This window comes from Bombina bombina, chromosome 2 (genome assembly GCF_027579735.1).
Source record: "Bombina bombina isolate aBomBom1 chromosome 2, aBomBom1.pri, whole genome shotgun sequence".
NCBI lineage: Eukaryota > Metazoa > Chordata > Amphibia > Anura > Bombinatoridae > Bombina > Bombina bombina.
In genome coordinates this window covers 350860467-350885487 of record NC_069500.1, presented here as the reverse complement: position 1 = coordinate 350885487, position 25021 = coordinate 350860467, and the positions used below count along the sequence as shown (strand labels likewise).

The window sequence follows — 25021 nt, the reverse complement described above, 5'->3', positions numbered from 1 at the left end:
ATGTGTAACTACATACTTCACTATAGCTTATCATATTGCAATAGAAAATGTGTATATATTTAATTTTTTGTGTGTTTTTTTTTTTCCTCTCCTTTTTAATTTTTTTTTCTTTTCTTTCCATGATATGCTGCTTCTTCAACAGAATTACCAGCAGAAGAAGGTAGGCCTTTCTGTGTGTATGTATGTATGCATGTTTGTTTTGTTTTTTTAAACCCTTTTTTGTCAGCAACATGCACACAGCTGTTGAGACCATGACAATGGCTGTTCCTTATGGTGCCTAGAAAGCCCAGTAACATACCCTTCTGACCATAAGAATCTTCAGAGAGATTAGTCTCCCTTCTGTACCTCTACCCTATAGGGCAAACACAAGAGCTTAGTTACATTTTTTTTTTTTTTCTTGGAAACCAAGAAGGTAATTTTATTTTTGGACCAATTACGCATGGTTTTTCTATTCTGCGTTTTCTTCAGTTGAATGCCTTCATATCAGGGCTTGAAAACATATGGAATAGAAATGTTTTAAAATAACTACCTTGATTTGTAGTAAATCACATATAGAAGGGATTTAACCCCTTTTTTCTTATTACCTGCCCTGGGTCCAGTGACCTACATAAGGGAATTCTATGAGTAGTGGGCTCAGTCTGGCTCACTGAGCAACAGGAGAAATGCATAGGCCCTTAAAGGGACAGTTTACTCAAAAATGTTCTCCCCTTTAATTTGTTCCCAATGATTCACTTGACCTGCTGGAGTGTTTTTAAATGGTTTACAAGTATTTCCATTACCCTTATATTGGCATTTTGAAATAGTTTATTTAGGATGTGTTATCCCCACCCATCCTGAAAGTTTTTGGCCTCAAGGCCAAGCTGTGTTAACACAGCCAGTAGAAGAAATACAAGAGAAGGTAATAAAATGTTAATTTTCCATTGTTCTCTCCAAGTATTGGTGATTTGGTTTATGGACAGATCTAAGATAAAGAAGCAGGTATATGTACACAATGTGATAAAGTAATGAGATCTGATTATACCTACAAGCTCAACCCATTTTATTAGGTTGCGGCTTTAAAACACAAAATCGGCTAATTCATATACACAAATAAGCCTTAAAGTGAAAGTAAATCCTAGCGTTTTACAAATGCTAGGATTTACTATTGAAACAAATAAAGCTCCTTTATTTGATTCAATCGATCGCCGCTCTTAGCTCCTACAGCAGCCCACAGCTAAAAATTTTTGGCTAAGAGGTAACGTTTTCAACTCTTAGCCAATAGCCATGTGGTAAATCTGACTTGACACCCATGGGAGCCGGATTTACCGCCCGGCTATTGGCTAAGAGGTGAAAACGTCACCTCTTAACAATTTTTTTTAGCCATGCGCTGCTGTAGGAGCTAAGAGCGGCGATCGGTTGAATCAAATAAAGAAGCTTTCTACGTGAAGTATCTTATACTTCATGAATGAAAGTCCCCTTTATTTGTTTCAATAGTAAATCCTAGCATTTGTAAACCGCTAGAATTTACTTTCACTTTAAGAAAGGAAATCTCATACATTTTATATTCTGCAGCTAGTAAAAAAAATAGTAAGTAAAGTAATTGGAAACGCATTAAGGAGAAAACAATTTTATAGTATACTGTCCCTTTAACTGTGGCATTATACACTTCAAAAACTAATGGAGCAGGATGACTTGTATCCTTTTCACCAACATTCATGATTAAAGTATACCAAGAGACTTTAGAGAGACATGTTGCTGTGGGACCCATATTGTCTAGTGATGTCTTTTTATTAAAATTTGATTTAAACTAAAGTCTGTCACATGTGAACCCACTTGCCTTCTTTACACACTTTTAAATAGAGGAACTTTCATATATTAGCAATGCACCCGTAATGATGATGATCAAAATCGCTACATCCTTATTAAAAGGTCTACATTTATCCTAACATTTCTGTGTTCTCAGGGAAAACACTATGGGAATTGGTTATCGAGCAATTTGAGGATTTATTAGTGAGAATCCTGCTTCTGGCAGCCTGTATATCATTTGTAAGTATACATGATTATTTCCTAGCTTGTGATGTCATGATTAATTGCAGTATTTTTCTTTATACTAGAAAGATGAAATAGGGATTATAAAAAGATGACCATTCTCGGTAATGGGAGATTGGTGATTACATTTGATAGCTGACCAGATTGTGTGTTCAAGTAGCATTTGCCTATGGCATTAAAATAAGCTTTCATTGACTTGCAGCTTCTACACTTTTTTTTTTTTTTTTTCTCGGGGCATGTGGTGCAGTGATGGTTTCAAGCATTATACCTGAGAAAGTGCTAAGATCTACACAGCTCAGTTTGGCTGCTAGGTTAATGATGAAGCCAGCAGGAAATGTGTGCCAGGGTTAGGGCAGCAGGCCATGGGTTTTGGCAGAGCACAAGCTCCATTTGCATTTATACACTCATAGTTCATATTATTTGCATGCACATGAGTAGCGGCACCATGACTCTAAATGATGGTTAAAAAAATCTACACATGCCTAATGCAAACCAAAACCATACAGAATAGCAGGGGCCCTGCACAACTCTACACTACTTTCAATTTCTTTTAAGCTATAATAACATTTGTCAATGTTTATCGCACAATTATCAATTAACACATTTCTGTTGCTATGTTTTTGAGTTGTACATTTTCTTGTCTTTAAGGGATGATGTAGAATTTTATTTATTTATAAAATATTTTACCAGGAAGGATACATTGAGATTTCTCTCGTTTTCAAGTATGTCCTGGGTACACAAAACATTGCATTGATACAATAGGGTACAATAAAATACAAAAACAATAATACACAATAGATGCAAAATTTTTACATAGAACAGGTAGGAAATATATTAGTGATGCACCGAAATGGAAATTCTGGACCGAAACCAAATCCGAAAATCCAGGATGCACTTGGCCGAAAACCGAAACTGATACTGAAAATGTATTTTTTTCAAATTATTTTCAAATATTTTTTTTTTGCTTAATTAGAGCCAATAAAAAAAGCCCACACTTTTATTGAAAGTAACACACTAAAATTGAACAAAAATATCTTAAAACAATAATATGCTACACAATAATTTTACCAAGAAAAAAAAAAAACAGGCAAAAAATGCAATTTTCGGCCAAAATGTTTCTGCGACCAACATTTTGGTGCATCCCTACTTAAAACAATTATAAATATCAATATACTGTATTATTCTTCATTTAGTTTTATGTAACAGAATCAGATTTAACCGGGTTTTTTTACCAATTATCCAAATAAAGTATAGTCCTAGAAAACTCATATGCAGAACCGTAAGTCAAGTAATAAACTTAAACAGCAGATCTAGGCTAGCATCAAATTTGAAACATGCTACACAATAATTTTTCCGAAAATAACAGGCAAAAAAAAAACGAAAAACGAAATAGCCAAAAATGCCATTTTCGGCCGAAACTTTCTGTGGCCGAAATTTCGGTGCATCCTTAAAATATATAATCAACCATGACAGGTGCATTCTGTTTTGAGATATGTAGAGAGGGATCTCTTAAAGGATATTAGGCTTGGGGAATATTTGAAAGTGTGCGGGAGGTCATTCCATAACTGTGGCGCTCGGTAGGAAAATTCTTCCAATGACAAATTTATTTTGTATTTGCCTGCTTATCTACTGTAAATTGTCTTTTTTTAATTAGTATGTAAATATAGTCTATCTGAAACGTCTTATTTTCTCTTGTTTGAAGTATACTTATGTTAAAGGGACAGTCAAGTCCAAAAAAAAACTCATGTTTCAAATAGGGCATGTAATTTTAAACAACTTTCCAATTTGCTTTTATCACCATTTTTGCTTTGTTCTCTTGGTATTCTTAGTTGAAAGGAAGCCTAGGAAGGCTCATATGATTTCTAAACCCTTGAAGGCCGCCTCTTGTCACATGCTTTTTTTATTTACTTTTCACAACAGAGCGCTAGTTCAGGGGGAGCTAGTTCATGTAGGCCATATAGATAACATTGTGAGCACACTTGTGGCAGACACTGCACTAATTGACTAAAATGCAAGTCAATAGATAATAAATAAAATATTGTGATCAGGGGGATGTCCGAAGAGGCTTAGATACAAGTTAATCACCTAGGTAAAGTGTATTATTATAACTGTTGGTTGTGCGAAACTGGGGAATGGGTAATAAAGGGATTATTTATCTTTTTAAACAATTCTAATTCTGGTGTTGACTGTCCCTTTAACCATTGAGCAAGTGGGTAAAAGTCAGTTTCATTTATATATATATATATATATATATATATATATATATATATATATATATATATATATATATATATATATATATATATATATATATATATATATATATAAATTTTTTTTGTAAAGCCTATTTATCAAGGAAAGAAGTGTGAAATCTATGTGTATGTGTCTATGTATTGTTGAGTAGGATTTCTGGCCCATTGTGTGATCTGAGGTCGTGTGTGTGTGGCTGACTGGATGTTGCACTACTGGTATGATCTGGGGCTAGTCTGAGGCCTGCTGTGGAATTATGGAAGAGAACAGGCTGCAGTTGAGTTTAGATGTGGACAGGTGACTCACCAAGGGGCTGTAGGGGGAAAGGATTTGATTTATTGAGATGTTTTAATCATCTGTGATAAGAGGCGTACTTCAATGGGTTAGAAATTTTCATAAGGGCATCCTTAGGTTTAGCTTTCATAAAAAATACCAAGAAAACAAAGCAAATTTAAAGATAAAAGTAAATTGGTAAGTTGTTTAAAATTGCATACCCTATCTGAATCAAGAAAGATTAATTTTGGCTAGACTGTCCCTTTTAACTATGGTTATTGCTAAATGGGCATTGTACTCAATTTAATAACTTTTTTTTTTTTTTTTTTTTCTGACCTGAATAAGCTAGTATTTTCTTTTCATATTGGTAGAGAGTATTTATCTTATTTTGTAGAGCGCCAACAGATTCTGCAGCGCATTTACCACCAGTAAAGCAGTGTGACTTGTCCTTTAGACAGTGATGATTAGATGGAACTGCTAAACCAATACTACTGTATTAAGTTTATTTTAAATACCTATTTTTATATAGTAACTGAGCTTCTGTTTTACACTAATCTAAATGCATTTCTCTGGAAGCAAAAAAACACAAAAGTTACATTTTATTATACGTCTAATGTATTTTTTTTAATTTTCTTTAAAGGTCTTGGCATGGTTTGAAGAAGGTGAAGAAACAATCACAGCCTTTGTAGAACCTTTTGTAATTTTACTTATATTGGTAGCAAATGCCATTGTGGGCGTGTGGCAGGTAAGCAAATATTTGTGGTATGGCAAACCTTTTGCAATAACTTTCCAATTCGCATATCTCTTGCTATCAAGCACAGATTTGCCTGTGTGTTCTTAAGTACATATTTAACTCAGGTGGTAGCATTTGAAGCATGAACAAGGCAACCTATTGTATAGAAATAATCCTGTAAAAGAAAGTAAATGGCCTCTTGCTCTAGATGTTTGTCCTTTTATGTACAAGATATGCAGTATCTCATTTATAAATAGACAATAGGTTTGACACTTCTGAAGCGTGGTAAGTATACCAGGAATTTGAAATATAACTTTTTATTGTAAACTTTAATGCACTGTTAATATTAATATTTATGTTTTTAATATAAAAATATAGTTGTTAAAAATAAAAAAATAAAAATTCTCCTCTTTGAATGCAATAACTGTTTCCCGTTTTCTTGACATGAATTTAATCAGATGTAAAAATTAGATCAGACACTACATTAGCTCATCCGGTTTCTTTTATTTAGAGCTTATTGTAGTGTCAACTTTTTTTGCATACATTAAGTACTCCATATGCAAATGTAGTAATAGGGTAAAACTGAGAAATGCAGATTTTTGTGATATATGTAATGTTTCTATGTTTCTTACATGCAGTAGTTAAATGTTAAGCAACGACACCCTTATTAAATGCTCTACTACATTAGAGCACTTTGTTTTGCACCTTGTCCTTTTAATCAAAGGAATACTTTTTTAAACATGCCACTACAGTGTTTTTGTATAACACACCCCCCCCCAACATTTAAAAGGCCTTATTAGTGGAAAAAAGTACACGCTCTAATATGTTAAAGCATGTATTTTCGAGACTAGTGACTCTGCACTGTTATTATTATAACCGCAAAGGGGTTAAATGCACAGTATTAAGTGCTGCTGATCCAACAGCGCTAGTTACATAGTTGAGTTGTAGAGCGGGGTTTGCTAGTCTTAAAATTACATGCTCTAGGGATTTGACACATTTCAGTTTTTTTTTTTTTTTTTATTGTTATGGCCCTTTAAATAGTATCTCTTGTAAAGTTATGCAATCTTGGCATGCCTTTCTTTGACATAGGTTGTAATTAACTTATGAAAAAGCATATTGCTTATAGAATCCATGTTAGACTGTATATCCTCTGCTAGAGGAACTAACAAAGCGGTCAGAAGTACTAAGATTCTATCATGGGACAAATACATTTTCATAAAGGGCAAAAGTTTCGCAATATCCTGTTGCATAATAGTTTGTTGTTTTTTTTTTTCCACTGTATTAAATTGTGTTTCTTTAATGATTATGTATTCACTTACTCAGGTGATATTCTAATTTGAAAATGTGTTGTAAGTTGATGATCTCAACCCTTTGTGATTAAAACAAATTTGAGAATTAGCGTTGCAAGTTTAAAAAGTGTTTTTTCAGTATTGCATAATTAATACAATACTCATGGTTATTTTTGATCCTTTAACAAGGGACTGAATAAAAGTTAAGGTAGTAAGAAAATATTGCAGTTGCCTATAATGCTGACAATATACAGTGACATATTTCAAAACAAATTTGTATATTTATTTACATAAGATGGTAATTTAAAACTGTCTAAGATCAGAAGACATAAATGTATTAAAGTATCCTAAGATGTCCCCATTCCTGCAATGGTTAGAAGAAAATATGGTGATCTTATTAGAATATATATGTATTTGCAATCGTCAATTTTTTTTTGTTAAATGTTGAATATCTAATTTTGTCAGGAAAGAAATGCTGAAAATGCAATTGAAGCTCTTAAGGAATATGAACCTGAAATGGGCAAAGTTTACCGACAGGATAGAAAAAGTGTCCAAAGAATTAAAGCAAGGGACCTTGTACCTGGTGATATTGTTGAAGTGGCTGGTAAGTAATATTCTCTTAAATGGTGCTCAATCTGACTCTGAGAGTTTACATTACAGTTAATGGTTTGTGTTTTAGAAATGTGTATTGCTGTTCACTACTCCAAATTCCTTTCAATATTTAAATCCTTTGTCTTTTATCCAGCAGAAAATGGTGAAATACCTTGTCACTTTTAATGTAGTAATTAGCCGGTGGTCTTATGATAGAAATCTATTGTTATTTAAACTGCAAAGTATAATAAATGTTTGCTTTAAAATAAATTTAAATGAGATGTATACGTGACTACGGGTGCTGTTATGGTTCACTAGCTGTATAATAAAGTAGTTTAAAGTTCTATTACTTTAGGTCCTTTTTAAAAACTACTTAAGTACTACTGTGTGCATCTCACTAAGGGCCTAATAATTTAACCCGCTCAGACAAGGTGGTCTAAACAGTCTCGTCGGTACTCCCCAGGTACCTCCAAAGAATTTTAGAAATTGTGAGAAGACTCCCATATTACAATATAAAGTCTAAAAAAAAATTCCCTGAGATTTCTGTTCATTGCCTCGAGTATTGGATCATCCAGCACTCTGTATTTAACCCTTGCTCCTGTTTTGCTTTACCAGTCACATGCAGCTCGTACAGCAGTGCATTGCTAACCACTTTTCTGAAGTTAAAGGGACATGAAATCCAAAAATGTTCTTTAACCCCCTTGAGTGCTAATGACGGCTCTGAGGCGTCAGTTTCCCACTCTGGTGCTAACGATGGCTCAGAGCCGTCACTAGCACTCTCCCAACTTGAGGGAGATATGGGGGCTCCCACCCGCTCCTACCCTGGCGATCGGTGCTGCATAATGAAAGCATCGCCGGGGCTTTCGTTTTGCGTGGTGACGTCACGCGCAATAAACGTGATGACGTCACCGCGCAACTTTATTTAACATTAACAATGTTAAATATAGGAGCAGGGGGCATGCTGCTTAGAAGCCTGTATCTCAGGCATCTAAGCAGCTACAGACCCCCAAGACCCACCGTTGGAAAGGTAATCGCCTAAATATTAAATATAAACCCCTTTAAGAAAACCTTGGCACCCAGGTGGGAAAGTGTTTAGCACTCAAAGGGTTAATGATTCAGAGCATGCATTTTAAACCACCTTCAATTTTAAAAATAACCCCATTCTCTTTGCATCCTTTTGTTAAAGCAGCGCACTACAAGGAGCATTGCTTGTGCTGTTTTAACAATAATACAGCTGTAAAAAAGTATATACTAATTTTAAAGCTTAAATTGATAAACCTAAACACAAGTTAACCAATTTAGAAGGGCACTTACTCTGCTGGTATTTATCAAATTTAGATGTAGGAGTCTCTAAACTTAGCTTGATGGGTGATTTTAATACTGAGCTATGAACTTTATACTATTTTTTTTTTATTTTTTTTTTGTGTGTAATTTACTGACTTTACATTGTGCTCTGTTACAAGGTTGTGAATGGAGTATGCTGCTAATACCTTTATGTTTAGTATTGTATAGCCATGACTGTAGAATGTGTAGAGAGATGACCATGTAGGGAAATTGAGGAGCACCTCACAGTAATGCATATCTGTAAATGGAATTCTAGGCTCCGTGCCAATGACTTTTGTATGTCCAGGCCAATTTGACTTCATTGACAGAGGTGAAAATGATTGTCACAAATCTGTTCTTATTGTTATGTGAGCATCTGTTTCTAAATCAAAGGAAAAGAATGTTCATTTGTACGTTGCTGTACTTTCTGTCCTCTGCTTTTAATAGCTTCTGGGGTTTCAGATCATTACATGGTGACAACCTGATTTCAACACCACAATGCTGTCCCTCATTTACATTTTATTGACCTGCCATGTGGAAAATCTGCATTAATAGATGCAAAACATTCAAAGGTTGCCAGTGTTCCATGGATTGAGCGGTGGCAAGTTGCCCCCAAAACGTCTAGAGCAGTTTTACATATCTGAGCTTGGTATTTTGTAATTTTTTTTCCTTGTTTTCCCAAAATTCATAATAAATTAAAATTGCTTGTCTGGTTCCACACCAGGATAATAATGATGCGTACAGAGCTGAATAGCTTTATGCCCTGTATTATTGTGATTATCTCCCTACTGTCACCAGAGAGGTTGGGCTAACTCAACTATCTATGTATTTATACCACAGAAACCAACTTAAATGGGCATTATAGTGTAATAATAATTAGAAATGTGCCTTCAGATTTTATGCACATTTTATTAAACAAATGCATGTTTCTCACTACCTGTTTAAAACCCTGCAAAGAATCAGCATTAATGCCACCAAAATATATTTTTTAAAAAGCTTAATTTTTATTGCTTTTATATATTCATTTTTTTTTTTTGTTTTAAAGGGGCATAAAAGTACAATGGTAAAATTCTTTAATGGGCTAAAGCATTTTGCTATTACACTAATGCCTCTGTGATAAAGCCCTATCAAAGGCTTTAATAGGGAATGCCTCCTCCGGAGCAGCAATGTGCTGCCAATTGTGAGCCAGGGCATTTTATTGTTGCTCTGCCTGTTAACCCCAGTACAAATGCAGCTCCTGTGTGTTTAACGTCTGTGCCAGAGTTACACAGCTGGAGACGCACAGTGCAACAGTAAGATGCCGAAGCACAGTACACCATTTTTACTGTAGCACTTTTTGTCCTCCTGATGCTAGATTAGCACACTCGGGGCCGGCACTAGAAATTTTGGGGCCCCTAACTTAACCATTGATCAGCCCCCCCTTTGACATGTGCAATTTTTGACCAAGTGACTAAAATGTATATGCACTTTATTCTTAAGTGTAGTCAAACTTGAAAATGTTGTAAAGGTAGTAACACAGAGACACTCATACACTGAAACGCACACTCACACATAAGGATTCACATATAGACACTCTAGCAGACACGCAAAAAAACTCAGACACAGACACCCAAACAGACACTCAGCACTTGTTTACATTGACCTGACAAGTAATGAGGTAAACTACAGTTTTGTCAAAAAAAGTAGATTTACAAAACAAAATATGGAGTTCTGATTATCTTTTTGTCAAGGAAGATGCCAACTAAATGACAACAGCATGCAATGGCTGAAAGGAAAGGGCCCTGAACTGCCTAATCAATCATTTAAAGGTTAAATGGTGAATTGGTGACTTCCGGAAAGGTCTAATTAGTCTCAAAGTCTGTAGGAAGATGTGAATAATCAGTAGTAAGGTCAAATGTCCTAAAGTGGAACAGACCATGAACACACAAACTTTCACATACACAGACAGCTTCAAAACATGCGCACACACACACACCCTCACAGAGACATCCACAAAAAACAGATATACGCACACAGACCTACATACACACCCCCACCCTCACAGAGACATCCACAAAAAACAGACATATTGCTAAAAAAAAATGTTTTTATGGGCCCCTGGCCCCACCATACAACTACTGTCACACTGAAGTTACAATCTGAAATTGCACAAAGAAATAAAAAATGAAGTCCTACCACCTCTGCAAATGAAAGTGATCTGCCGTCTGACACACTGTACAAACTTAAGTGCCAAGTCTGTCTCACTCTGTGCATAGTAGTTTAGTGCACACTCAGAAATCCTCTCAAATGCTAATCCTTTACTCCGTGTAATAACATTTCCCACGCTCAATAGCACTCAGCTGTAGTACCCTCTGGTGGCTGACAATTTTTTATTTTTAGTAGTTGATCTTGCGTCATGGGGCCCCCTGTCCCATTGGGCACCTGACAGGAGTCACCCCCTGATGGTGGCCCTGAGCACACATGAGCTAAAATGCCGTTAATGCTGTCCCTGCCCTTCAAAAGTTGTAGTGTTTTTTTAAAATATTTCTTCAACATATTTAATAAATATGAAATGTACAAAAGCAACAAACTGTATACAAAACATAACTAACTTGCTGTATGTGTGGGCTTCTTGATTGTTTGGGTAGAGCTACTTTAGAAAGTTTTACAGATATTTACATGATTTCAGTCATATTAATACCGTTAACCTTTTGATCATGGGGTGTGACTTTGTGATAACTGAAAACCAGCTGCTATAATGTGTCTCTATATAAACCTTGCAACACCAGGGGAGTATATTCAAATAGTTTTCCCATTTTTGGCCTTGATCATTGTTTAGCCAGTGCTATTTTTTTCTTGCTGCTCAAGGACACACTGGCTAAGATTAGTTTTCAGAGAATTTTGGTACAGAGGGAAGAATGTAAAAAAAAAAAATAATAATGCATAGTTATGCCTTACTAGAGCTTTTTTTTTGTCAAACAAGCTATTGCTGCTAATTGCATAAGCGGTTCCACTAGGACTGCAAGGCATGTACGTCCCTACTGTATAGTGATCTGGGAGTTCAGTTTTGTCCATTGTTAAAGTCACTGTTAAACAGTGGAAAGATGAAAGCATTTTAAGCACACAGGCTAAAGAGGATGGTAATTAATCTGATTTGGCACTTTTTTGGCTTACTGACCTAAAAATCTTTACACTTGACTTGTAGTTAACTGAAAGTGTTATACCTATATTTGAGGAGTTGTTGTTTTTGTTGATTATTAATAATAATTATATTTTTATTTATTGTTGGTCTGTTTTAGTTTAGAGAGGTTTTTTTTTTATAGAGAATAAGACAAACATTATAAACACTAGTATTGCTATAGGATATTTTTACTGTATTGCCCTGTAAGAAGGCAGTAGTCCGGCCGCCTTCATTCAGCTTCTAGTCATTAAGAGAGCCTCAGAGTATAACTAAGTTGTCTATTACTCTTCATTCCAGGAGTTCCAATGAGGAGATCTCATCTATTACCAAACCATACTGTCTCGTCTGTTTTTTCTTTTTCTATATGTGTATATATAATTAATTTTACATGGGTGGATTTTTGTGTTTTTGTTTTTTTTTTTTTTATTTCAAACACCATTTTTAATTGTTAGTTCTAAACATTAGCTTCTTAGTAAACAAAGTTGTATGTATTTAATTTTCAGTTGGTGACAAAGTGCCCGCAGACATACGTCTAGTTTCAATCAAGTCTACAACTTTAAGAGTAGATCAGTCTATTCTCACAGGTATGTACAATATTAGTCTTTTGGTTATTAAATACATCTATACATTCAAGTTTTTTTTTTTATTTTTTAATTGAAATATTCAAAATACCAACGTGAATGTCAGAAGTCATTTGGCTGAAAACAGTTTCATACCTACATAGTAAGTTATTTCCTGGCCTCCTTCATTGGCTCAGTTGTGCCTTCATTTGCTTGATGCAAAATCCACATTCTTGTTTTTTTATATTCATTCACGATTGGTTAACTGGTTTACGTAATGTTTGTACATCTGTTAATAATTAAGATTTTTTTTTTTTTTTGTTTTGTTTTTTGTTATAATTTTGACTTTTCTTTAAAATGTATGTACTGAAACATCTTATTTCTTGTGCATGGGATAAGTTCACAAATCATTCATTCCATTACACAATGAAAAACCTAATTTCAGACTTATCTATTTTAAATTCACAAGTCACACATCTGACTTAACTCTATCACTAATTTCCCTTTAGACTGTAGGCTATAAGAGAGCTTATCTACCTCCTATTACAATTTGTATAATACTGTACCATTGATTGTGACCAAGCACTATGCATTCCTCTGATTTCATTTAGTTATTATAGTTTATGTAATGTTCCCTCACAAATGCACCCTCTATAATTTGGTATCGGGATTATAATTTGCCGCATGTATGTAATAGACCTTTTGTATTGTGCTTACAAAATGTTGCTTTATAATTAATAAATTGATAATAAAAATAGTATGCATATTGATTACACTGAATTAATTTATTTTACTTGGGCCTATTTTTGTTTTTCTTTTGTCACTGCTTTGTCCTGATACAGTAGTACAGTGATCCGTTAAAAGTCCTCAAATATTTTTAAATGTTTTAAATACATTTTTATTCTATAGGAGAGTCTGTGTCTGTTATTAAGCATACTGATCCAGTACCTGATCCTCGTGCTGTAAATCAAGACAAAAAAAACATGCTGTTTTCAGTAAGTATAATTCATAGTTTGATTTGGTTATTTAAAGTTATGAGATTTTATTACATTTTTAAAATGCCTTTTTTTTTTTCTCTCTATCCAGGGTACAAACATTTCTGCTGGTAAAGCTATTGGAGTTGTAATAGCAACAGGTGTAAATACAGAAATTGGAAAGATCCGTGATGAAATGGTAGCTACTGAACAAGAGAGGACTCCACTTCAGCAGAAACTTGATGAGTTTGGAGAGCAACTTTCCAAAGTGATCTCATTGATTTGCGTTGCTGTTTGGATCATCAATATAGGCCATTTCAATGACCCGGTCCATGGAGGCTCTTGGATGCGTGGGGCTATCTATTATTTCAAAATTGCAGTCGCCCTTGCTGTTGCTGCTATACCTGAGGGTCTTCCTGCTGTCATCACCACCTGCCTGGCTCTTGGAACCAGGAGAATGGCAAAGAAGAATGCAATTGTGAGGAGTTTGCCTTCTGTAGAAACTCTGGGATGCACCTCTGTTATCTGCTCTGATAAGACTGGCACACTAACAACTAACCAGATGTCTGTATGCAGGGTAAGAGCAATTCTTTATTGTAGTCTGCATGTATGGCTCTCAAATGCCAACAATGTTATATAGTGCGTTTTTTTTTTTTTTTTTTTTTTAATATTTTTTTTGTTTTTCCTGGAAAAGATGTATGTTTATTTCCTTGAGCAACAATACATTGCAACAGTGGAGCATACTTTTTACAAAATTTACCATCCTTGGTGGACTCGTTCAAGTAGGGAACCAGTCTGTCTGCAATCACCACTTGTGATGTTGCACTGTATGGTGAAATTTAACATTGCACAAGAGGATTCTTGTGCAATGCCGCCCCCTGCTCTGGTGGAACCAATTGCGCTAGAGCAGGGCTTGTCAATCACCCCGTGCAAGTAAGTGTTTGGGTGATTGATCTGGACACCCCTGAGGTGGAGGAAAGGCAAAAAAAGTTTCGGCACCAGGTTTTCTCATGCAAATCCACTCCACATAGCCCAAAAAGCATCAAATGCAGCTTTATAAATCTAGCCCTTTGTGTTTACCTGCAATGTAAATACACAAATACTGACTATGCGGGTGTATGTACGTTTGATGTACATATGTAATATACATGCAAGTTTTACTGTATGGTTATAAAGACATGCAACAATACCCAAAGGCAGATTGTGTTGTTTTTTTTTTTGTTTTTTTTCACTTTCGGCAATGAAAATGGTTTTGGGTGAATTTCTGCAGATAATGTTGAATCGAAGTTAAATTTATATTAGGTAGTTACACTGAACCACCATCTCAATTGCAATGTGTTGATTAGCTGGAGCATAAATCAATTTGTAAAGTTTTATAATATATTGCAGCTGCAGAGATAAAAAGTTACGTTTTTAAAATGTCTCTTGAATAAATTTGTTTTAAAACGGTAAATGTAGTAATAAAAAAGGTGCATTGCTCACAAGAATGTCTTATATTCAGGAGTCACAGCATTGTAGACAAGGAAAGGCTAGGGGGCAGGGCTGAATAAATCCACGATAACCAGCCCTGCTCAATATTTGATTGTTCTCTGCAACAGCGCTTCACTATGGTTGCACTGTGTTAATGAAAACCAGAGTGCAGCCAAAGTACAGCTCTGTTTGACTAGAACAGCTTCATGCAGAGCAGCGCTGTAAAGCAAAACGGCTAACAGTTCCTGCATGTTTCCCGTTGTTTCTGCAGACATGCTGCACTTTTTGTGATGACATCTCCAATCACAACATGTTCGTTCTTGGGGCAACAATAGAATTTGAATTGTATCTCATTTGTATGGAAATGTGTTTTACCTGGAGCTGTATTTATATGTAAATAACAGAATTTGAAAAAAATACATTTATTCTGCTACAGAATAATTTTTAGTTTTGTCAATTTTTCTTGAAAACCACATAAAGGTGTAACTGTGCTACAAAGCGCTACAAGCATTTTGTGGTTTTCACAAGTCTGTAGCTTTCTATTCAGCAACTTCATCTCGGGGAAAAAGACACTTTTTTTTTTTTTTTTTTTTTTTTTTTTTTTTTTTCCTGATTTGTAAACTGCAATTAAATGTTTCCACAGGTGTGTGTATTTGTGAAATCAAATTTAGCTCCAGTAATGCCAGAACCTGGATAAGTTCCATAGAATAACTGTTTTGCTGTTATCCCACCTATAAACTACAGAAGTGGTAAAAAATAAAACCCACCAATAATACAACTTCTATTAATTTAAAGGGGCAGTCTACTCCTGAATTGTTATTGTTTAAAAAGATAGATAATCCCTTTATTACCCATTCCCCTGTTTTGCATAACCAACATGGTTATATTAATATACTTTTTACCTCTGGGATTACCTTGCATCTAAGACTTTGCAGACTGCCCCCTTATTTCAGTTTTTGACTGACTTGCATTTAGCCAATCAGTGCCCTCTAATTTGTAACCCTATGGGCGTGGGCACAATGTTATCTGTATGACACACATTAAATAAACGCCCTCTAGCTGTGAAAAACTGCCAAATGCATTGAAATAAGGGGGGGTCTTCAAGGGCTTAGAAATTAGCATGAGTCTACCTAGGTTTAGCTTTTAACAAAGAATACCAAAAGAACAAAGCAAATTTGATAAAAGTGAATTGGAAAGTTGTTTAAAATGACATGCCCTATCTGAATCATGAAAGTTTAATTTTGATTAGACTGTCCCTTTAATTTCACAAGTGTATAGTGTAGTTAGTTTCTCCATGTAATCAGTTGCAGCAGTAGCGCTGCAGCCAATACAAATCAAGTACCTGTGCTGTGAGAGAAAAACAGCATTTGGCCTCCGTTTTGTTGACAAGTGCCAACTAACTGACGTTGATCCAAAATGTTTATTAGCTGAAGGCTCCATTAGTCTCAGCTGTAAATTGGCCCATGTGAATATTCAGGAAGATATCACTAATAGTGCTGCAGCCAGGCAGGATTCTGCCACCAGTGATGGTGGAGCCTCTGCCCACAAGGACTTGGAGAAGGTGCTGCAATATAGGAAAATAGAGAACTTTTTATGCAAGCCATTGAGAAGTCTTTTTTTTTTCTTTGTTGGATCTAAAAGAGGGCATTTTAATATTAATTTTTTTTTTTTTTTTTTTTCTTTGTTGGATCTAAAAGAGGGCATTTTAATATGAATTTTTTTTTTTTTTTTTTTTTTTGCGATTTATTAAAAAAAAAAAATGTTGCTTTTGTCTAGTTGTGGCAAGTTACTGTCCACCAGGAGTCCTTTTATAAGCTTCTGACCTATGGGCAGCAAGACCTGAATATACATGCACTTCCTGTTTCAAAATTAAATTAAACCACTTTTAGATTTGCATAAACTAGGCAGATGTGGGAGACCTTGCTTTAGCAGTTTTGTTGGTTGGAAGCAGTTTCTGAATATGTCAGAACTGCAGTAATGCATCAAGACACGTCCTTATCTATTGCCATAGGTGTCATCACCAGAAGCCTGAACCTGCCTTGAAAATAGACTGCTGTAGCTCAGGCACCATAGAAACGTTGTTGTTGTTTAATTTAACCTCTGTGTAGGAGCTTCAATTATGTGTGAGCTGGGCTGTGGCTGCCTCCTACCTATTTTACTAGTGAACAACCAGCTTCACCCCATGCACAGATGCCACTTCTGAGTGGTGGTGCAGCTATGAATCAAGGTTTCATTGGTCTCTGTAATATTAGGACCTGGAAATAAATGAGCATGTTTTGTTTTGGCCACAGCTTCTGATTCACTTGTATACAGACAGTGCAGGGTTCATATGTTAAAAAGCCACAGTGTTTAGTTACATATTCTCATCTTAGGTACAAATTACAAAGGAATTGGCTACTATTCATTTTTACATTGAAATATTCCTTTAAATAAACAGCAGTCGTGGGGATTTTAGCCTTTTTCGAGACGCTGAAACATTCTGTGCTCACGCATCGCAAGATTATTACAATTGTACTTTGTCAATACAATGTCACCTTGAATGTTAGTTGGTGCAGTGTAACAATCTCTTTTGATTTCATACGTCAAATAATAAACACCCCCCACCCAAGGTTTTTTTTATTTTTTTGTCATTCTTGTCAGTCCCGCCTGTGGTGCATTGTCTCGCTGTTAAATTGACCATTCATCCGTAAAAACCCTTATGATTTCATTCCTTATAGCATTCTAAAGAGAAATCAGACTTTGCTCTTATAACGGTATACAAAACAAAATTGGTTTTTCTCTTATGTTTTATTTCAATTAACCTTTTTTAGAATTTTGCTTCAGAGTCAAGCAGTTATTGAATAAGTCTTAGATTAAAGTATTCACTTTTAATCCTATCTTAGATTGTACTTTTTTTTTTTTTTTTTTTTTTTTTTTTTTGTATATCTCACACACACTATTTATATATTATTGCAGAGCTACGTAAGATTTAATTTTTTTTTCTTTGAAAGAAATAAAAATTAAAGGGACAGAAGGGCAAAAAGAAAAGGCTCTAATATGTTTATCGTTGCACTACTGCTTGCATATACAAAGAGGTTAAATATTCGTCTCTAGAGCACCTAGTTCCCGTCAGAGCTTTGCTTTTTACAGAGCATACCTAGTTATGGTTTTCACTAAAGGATGTCAAAAGAACAAAGTAAATTTGATAAGAGAAGTACATTGAAATATCTCTTAAAATTGCATGCTCTGTGTTTAATTTTTGGTGTTTGTCCCTTTTTAACCTATTTCTGCCGGTGATAGTGTTAACTGTAAACGCTATTGGTAAAAATTAAATCCTGCGATCGTTAATGTGATTGTGTGATTTCAAGGTCAGGATTGGATCATGGGGACCTGCCTAGGCTGCTAGGCTTTTTATTATTATTATTGGTTATATGTAGAGCATCAGCAGATTCCAAAGGTGGAGGGGCTGCAGGACACTGTATAAGGTAGGATGTTTCATGCCGTCCTATTGGCGTTAAAGCCCAGTACTGTTAGGACACATGGAACATCCTAACGGTGTGAAGTGGTTAAAGGCATAGTTTTAGATCCTCTGTTATCCAAACACTTAAAGTACTATCAGATCTCAGTCCTACCCAAACAAGGTTAAAGGGACATGAAACTCAGTTTAATTTCTAATGGAGTATGCAATATTAAGACTTTTCAGTTTTATTTCAGTTATCAAATTTGTTGATAAGAATACGTAGGTAGGCCCAGGAGCAGCAATGCAGTAGTGCGAACTAGCTGGTGATTGGAGAGTTACACACACAGTAGTGCATTGCTGCTTTTGAGCTGACTTAAACCCCTGCAAAGCTGTTAAACACACACAGCTCTTTCGCATTACAGCCTTTTATTTTTACACTTGTAAGGGTCATAATAGTTATAAAATTACATGCTCTAATTCTTTAGAGCATGTAATATTATAACTATGGACCCTAGACTACTATGTGTTTAATTCCTGCAAAGAGTTTAAACGCACACTAGAAGTTCCGCTCGAGACCCACAGAGCACCGTGGATCCCAAGCAGAAACCGCCACGGATCTAGTAGTTCTAATTACACATCTGAGTTGTTGCAATCCACAGCAGTTTCCAGTTTAGGATCTGCAGTGCTCTGCTGGTCCCAAATGCTACTTCTGCTGTGTGCTTGACAAACCTTTGCGGGGGTAAAACGCATAGTAGTGCAGGGCCGCTAATCTTAAAATGACATATACTAACAAACTATTTTTAACAAGTGGCGATTAAAGGGTCAAACAATGACATGCTCTACTTACAAAAATGTATGTGTATGGATACAGGGGTTAATATAAACTGCAGATGATCTCCATCCAAATACAACGCACTTTTGCCTTAATGACAACTGATGAGCGGTTGAATGGGAGCTAATTAAAATTTAATCAGCAGTTTTATCTTCATAGAAAATATTTCAAGCCCCTTGTGTTCTGAATTGGATAGCATGTGACACACATTTCCATTTTAGCAGGCTTTTATTTTTACTTTCATTAAAGCTGCTAGTGTAAATATTAACCATATATACATCTCTTCTCCCTACAGATGTTTGTTGTGGATCGAGTGGAAGGAGATAATTGTTTTCTGAATGAATTTTCTGTTACTGGCTCGACATATGCTCCCATGGGAGAAGTGTAAGTGTGAAAGCCCCACTGCTACTTTAGGCGTATCACTGTAAAATAGTCATTTTATCCTATTGTTAGCTGCATTCACAAACTAAATATCTTAAAACCCAGCCAGTGTTCTACACACACACAATGTACACACGCACAGTTTATCGTTATGGTCTTGAATTGCTGGCAAAGGTGTGTGTGTGTGAACAATAAATGTTTTAAAAGCATTTAAACTGCCATTTTATTAGCTACATTTCCATTGTTTTGCTGGCATCTGCAATGCCTGTTAAGAATAGAGATTAAACAATCACTGTGTCAAGTGTAGCAGGGTTATAGACACTTTCAGGCTCCATTTTACAGCAAAGCTTTTTAGTTTTGATTTTGATGTGTAGCTTTTTATTTACATGATTTCTTGTTTTCAATGTGATTGCTTAAATGTTTTCCCCCATCATATTAACTGCTTGCTTCAAATCCTTTTCTCCATTATTTGATCATTACAGGTTAAAAGATGACAAACTGGTAAAATGCCACCAATACGATGGCCTGGTAGAACTTGCCACAATCTGTGCACTGTGCAATGACTCTTCTTTGGATTTTAATGAGGTTTGTTATCAGATTTCTTGAAATGTCTTAAGTAATATGTGTAAAAGTTGAGAATTAATGCTTTAGAAACGGAACAAAACATAAAATGCACGTTCTGTCATGACTTGGTTGACAAACCCTTCGAAAAAGCTGAAGACCCAAAAAAGTGAATCCTATTGTTTAAACGTTTGTACTTTATTTTTAATCCTGTTCTAATTAACATATTCAAATATTTTACATGGAAGAATCTGTTTCGCTACTAAATGTATTGCTTGAAAGGACATCATACCAGTGCACTTTACATATCCAAACAGAGAAGCAGTCTGCCAGGAACACACAGCTCAGTGGCTTGTTCTATGGTCCGGTTACCATCTGGTGGGAATAGCTTCTTTAAGCTCAATTGTGCTTTTTACAGAGCAAAACTTTCCAGAAATTTTGGGGCCCCTGACTTAACCATTGATTTTTTAAAAAAAGTTTCCAATCTACTTCTACAAAAAAAAAAAAAATGTGCTTTTATTCCCATGTATTCTTTGTTGGTGAGATACCTAGGTATCTGTCTGTAGCACTACGTGACTGGAAATAGTGCTGCCATTTAGTGCTCTTGCAAATAGATAGTTCTTGCAAAACTGCTGCTGTATTGTGCTCCAGACACATCCACGCTCCTGAGCTTACGTCGCTCCTCTTCAACAATGAATACCAATTGATTAAAGAATAATGGAAGCAAATTCTGTTTCATTAAAGAGAAAATTTGTGTTTTATGTCCCTGCACCACTGCAAACTTTATCAATTACACTGTCATACTAACATCCTGATGTTCTGGTTCAAAATACCACTTCTCGTACTATGAAGTGTTTCTTGCAGGGTGGAATAACTATTAAACTTGCATACAAAGAGCAGTATAGCAATGTTGGACTTGTTAATGAACTTGCATCCTTGAAACCATGTAGACCAGATTGTGGTTGAATTTGGAACCGTTTCTTTATCTTAAATCTCACTTTTCCCCTCCAAAAAATATCTTGCTATTGCCTTACCACCTCACTGATATTCTAAAAACTCACCAGGCATTTACCTAAACTGCCCTGATAAAATTAATTGCTTTTAATAACTTTTATTTCTCAACTTCTAATTTTTCAACATTGTTTTTTTCATTACCCAAAAACAGGTTAAGGGAGTTTATGAAAAAGTTGGAGAAGCTACAGAGACTGCCCTCACCTGTCTAGTGGAAAAGATGAACGTGTTTGACACTGATTTGAGAGGGCTCTCAAAAATAGAGCGTGCGAATGCCTGCAATTCAGTAAGGCTCAATATCTTCATTCAGTGCCTTTGTAACTGAAGATTTCATCACTGGAATACTTAACTTTTTTTCTTGTCTCATTTGTAGGTCATAAAGCAGCTGATGAAGAAGGAATTCACTTTAGAATTCTCAAGAGATAGGAAGTCTATGTCTGTGTACTGTACACAAAACAAACCAAGTCGCAATTCTGTGAGCAAAATGTTTGTAAAGGTAAGCAAAATAAACATTAGGTGTCAGTCTACATTTTTATGTGGGGGGGGGGGGGAATAAAAATTAAAATGGCAGCAAAAATATTTTTTTTAACATAGCAAAAAAATTTAATCCCTGTTATTCAAATGGGTAATGATTGAAAATGGGTTATTGTACATTTTGGGTAGTAACATAGTGTACATGTGCTTGCTTCTTCATCATTGTCATTGCTTATGGGAGCAAGCAAGGGTAGAGGTAACACTTGTTTTTCACCCCCTAGGGTGCACCAGAGGGATTAATAGAGAGATGTACACACATTCGTGTTGGGAGCTCAAAAGTGCCTTTAACTGCTGGAATTAAGCAGAAGATCTTGAGCGTGATTAGGGAGTGGGGAAGTGGCCGTGACACACTGCGCTGCTTGGCCCTGGCAACACATGATAATCCGCTAAGGAAAGAAGACATGAAATTGGAGGAATCGTCTAACTTCATTAATTATGAGGTAGGCTTGTAAATGCGCTCCTGACACGTGCATTTATGGTATTTAATAACAAAACCATCCTTTTTTTATTTACACAGTATAATGCCTTAGTGTTGTAAAACTGTCATATTATGATAATTAACATCTGCTGCCATTTCTGTGCACTTTCACATTTTCAGATGTCTGTTTGCTTCCGCCTTGGTTTTTTTGGATGTCAACAGATGTTCGAAAACATGTAAAATAGCATAGGGTAAAACAGAAAGCAGGAGTTCCAGACCCTGTCTCTCTATGACCTTAATTTATCCCAGCATGTGGTCTAGCAGTTTTTCAATTATTCTGATTGCAATGACAGAAGTAGGAATATTTTTTCCTCTTCCTGTGGACTGATTAGAAGGAAGAAAAAAAAATAGATTCTGTGATTTATTTGCAATTAAAGAAGCATTGTGCTCACTTTTTGTATACTAAATAACCAGTTTTAGTTTATAGGTTTGTGGAAGCTTGATCCTCTCCTCCATTAATGAAATTGGGCTTGTCCCAATTACCCAATGCAAATTCAAATGGTTAGATCAGTTGTCATTTCCTGCTAGTTTTTAATTTAGCCTTGTTGCTCTTAAATATGCATCATTTCCTCTTGTGAAACTATTTTGAGCAAAGTCTAGCAGTATATAGCTTGATATGTTTCCCGTATTCATTTATACATTCATATTTTGATTCCAGACCAATCTGACATTTGTTGGATGTGTTGGAATGTTGGACCCTCCAAGAACGGAGGTTGCCGCTTCAGTGAAAATGTGCAGACAGGCTGGTATTCGAGTTATCATGATTACAGGAGATAACAAGGGAACTGCAGTTGCTATTTGCCGTCGTGTTGGTATCTTCCGTGAAGATGAGGATGTATCTGAGAAGGCTTACACCGGCCGTGAATTTGATGAGCTGTCCCCAGCAGTGCAAAGGGAAGCTTGCATGAATGCACGTTGTTTTGCTCGTGTTGAGCCTTCACATAAATCAAAAATTGTAGAGTTTCTACAATCTTTTGATGAAATAACAGCCATGGTGAGTAATGTACTTCTTTTTTTTTTTTTTTTTATTAGGCTTCAATTTTAAAAAAAAAAAAAAAAAAAAAAAACTTAGCAGTTTTGCTTCAAATTCAGCTCAATTATAGTATGCTATAAAAAAAAGTTTGGCTTTAAATGTAATTACAACTTTCACTTGACTTCCCCACTCTAATAAAGACAGTATGTAAAACAACTGTCAACCCTTTCTCGGTTCCACTCAGATCTGTAGATTGACATAATGGCATAGATATACATATACACACACAAACATATTCCATCTATATCTCCCACCTCTCAAAAGCTCACAATCATCCAAAACCCACTTGGCCATAAATGTAGCTCTTTTGCCCCTGTTACTGAGGAAGAAGTCCTCTGCCCTTATATTGTCCTCTCACCTCACTACCTGTCTCCTCATCTCTAAAACACGCACTGTGGTCACACCTATCCTCAAAAAAACATTCTCTCGATCCAACCTCCCCATCCAACTACCGCCCTATTTCCCTACTCCATCTTGCCTCAAAGCTTCTTGAAAAGCTGGTATATGCACGTCTATCCCATTTCTTTACATTTCCCTCCTTGACCCACTGCAATTTGGATTTCGACCCCATCACTCCACAGAGACAGCAATCGTTAAGGTTACCAATGACCTACTTACAGTAAAATCTGCTTATCCCTCGATCTGTCTGCAGCCTTTGATACTGTTGACCACCCTTTTTTGCTCCAAACCATTCAATCCTTTGACATTTGCGACACAGCTCTTTTGTGGTTCTCTTCCTACCTGTCTAACTGTACCTTTTTAGTGTAGTCTTTTTTGGGGGCATCCTCTGCCCCATTACCACTTTCTTTTGGGGTACCACAAAGCTCTGTCCTTGGTCCCCTTCTCTTCTCAATCTACACATCATTAGGTTCCGTAAAAGTTCCACAGGTTTTAATATCATTTGTATGCCAATGAGTCCCAAATCTACCTCTCTGCACAAGACCTATCTCATTCCTTGCTAACCCATGTCACTAACTGTCTTTATTTATATCTCATCCTGGATGTCCTCTCAGTACCTTAAGCTAAATCTCTCCAAAACTCAGCTCCTTATTTCTTCCCCCCCCCCCCCCCCCCCCCAACTCTCTATAATTGTCTAAATCCATCATTACCCCTACCCAGCATGCCTGATGTCTTGGGGTCAAACTTGACTCAGACCTTTCTTTCACTCCTCACATTCAGTTCTTGGCTAAAGCATGCCGCTTCCACCTTTTTAAAAACATCTCTAAAATTAGACATTTCCTTATACAAGACAACTAAGATTTTAATCCACACTCTCATTCTTTCCCGCCTCGACTACTACAACTCCATCCTCTCTGGTCTCCTTAGCTCCTTTACAATCCATAATGAATGCCTCTGCCAGGCTCATCTTCCTTACATGTCTTTATCTGCTGCACCTCTCTGCCAATCCCTTCACTGGCTTTCTCTTGCCTCCAGGATTAAACACACAATTCTGACTGATATACAAAGCCCTCAACTGCACTGCTCCCTCGTATATCTCAGACCTTGTCTCCAGATACTATCCCTCCCGTCCCCTTTGCTCTGCTCACAACCTACTCTCCTCCTCTCTTGTTACCTCCTTACACTACCTTTTACATGACTTCTCCAGACTGGCTCCCATCTTGTGGAACTTTCTGCCTTGCTCTACAAGACTTTCCCCTAGTTTTGTAAGCTTCACGCACTCCCTAATTCAAGAGCTCCCTTGATTGCAGAGTAAAAGAAAAGCATTGAATATTTATTTCTTTTTCAGACTGGTGATGGTGTAAACGATGCACCTGCCCTCAAAAAGGCTGAGATCGGAATAGCCATGGGATCTGGTACCGCAGTTGCTAAAACTGCTTCTGAAATGGTGCTGGCCGATGACAACTTTTCCACTATTGTAGCAGCTGTAGAGGAAGGGCGTGCCATTTACAACAACATGAAGCAATTTATTAGATACCTCATTTCTTCCAACGTTGGAGAAGTTGTATGGTAAGACAATAGTTTAGTATGTAATGTATTTGTTGTTTGGCAAACTGTTGCAAGAAAGCAATTACGGCAATAGTACCTAAATACTGATTACATTGTGATAGTTTTACATGTGCTTTTTTTTTTTTTTAGAGCT

The 25021-nt window shown here is 36.1% G+C and overlaps 1 protein-coding gene across 3 annotated transcripts in view; it reads left to right on the top strand.

Annotated features, from left to right (window-relative positions):
• Positions 1 to 25021, top strand: part of ATP2A2 (ATPase sarcoplasmic/endoplasmic reticulum Ca2+ transporting 2) — a 39794-nt gene that overhangs the window by 1669 nt on the left and 13104 nt on the right. For all 3 annotated transcript variants that reach the window (XR_008400629.1, XM_053701733.1, XM_053701732.1), the window contains exons 2-15: positions 143 to 160; positions 1943 to 2025; positions 5192 to 5296; positions 7039 to 7177; positions 12151 to 12231; positions 13117 to 13202; positions 13294 to 13758; positions 19218 to 19306; positions 19786 to 19888; positions 21030 to 21161; positions 21249 to 21371; positions 21631 to 21849; positions 22546 to 22881; positions 24668 to 24888. Coding sequence is in view for 2 of the 3 variants with exons in the window: in XM_053701733.1 (XP_053557708.1) it covers positions 143 to 160; positions 1943 to 2025; positions 5192 to 5296; positions 7039 to 7177; positions 12151 to 12231; positions 13117 to 13202; positions 13294 to 13758; positions 19218 to 19306; positions 19786 to 19888; positions 21030 to 21161; positions 21249 to 21371; positions 21631 to 21849; positions 22546 to 22881; positions 24668 to 24888 (2200 nt within the window). In the remaining variant the exon portion in view is untranslated. The remainder of the gene's footprint in view (positions 1 to 142; positions 161 to 1942; positions 2026 to 5191; positions 5297 to 7038; positions 7178 to 12150; positions 12232 to 13116; positions 13203 to 13293; positions 13759 to 19217; positions 19307 to 19785; positions 19889 to 21029; positions 21162 to 21248; positions 21372 to 21630; positions 21850 to 22545; positions 22882 to 24667; positions 24889 to 25021) is intronic.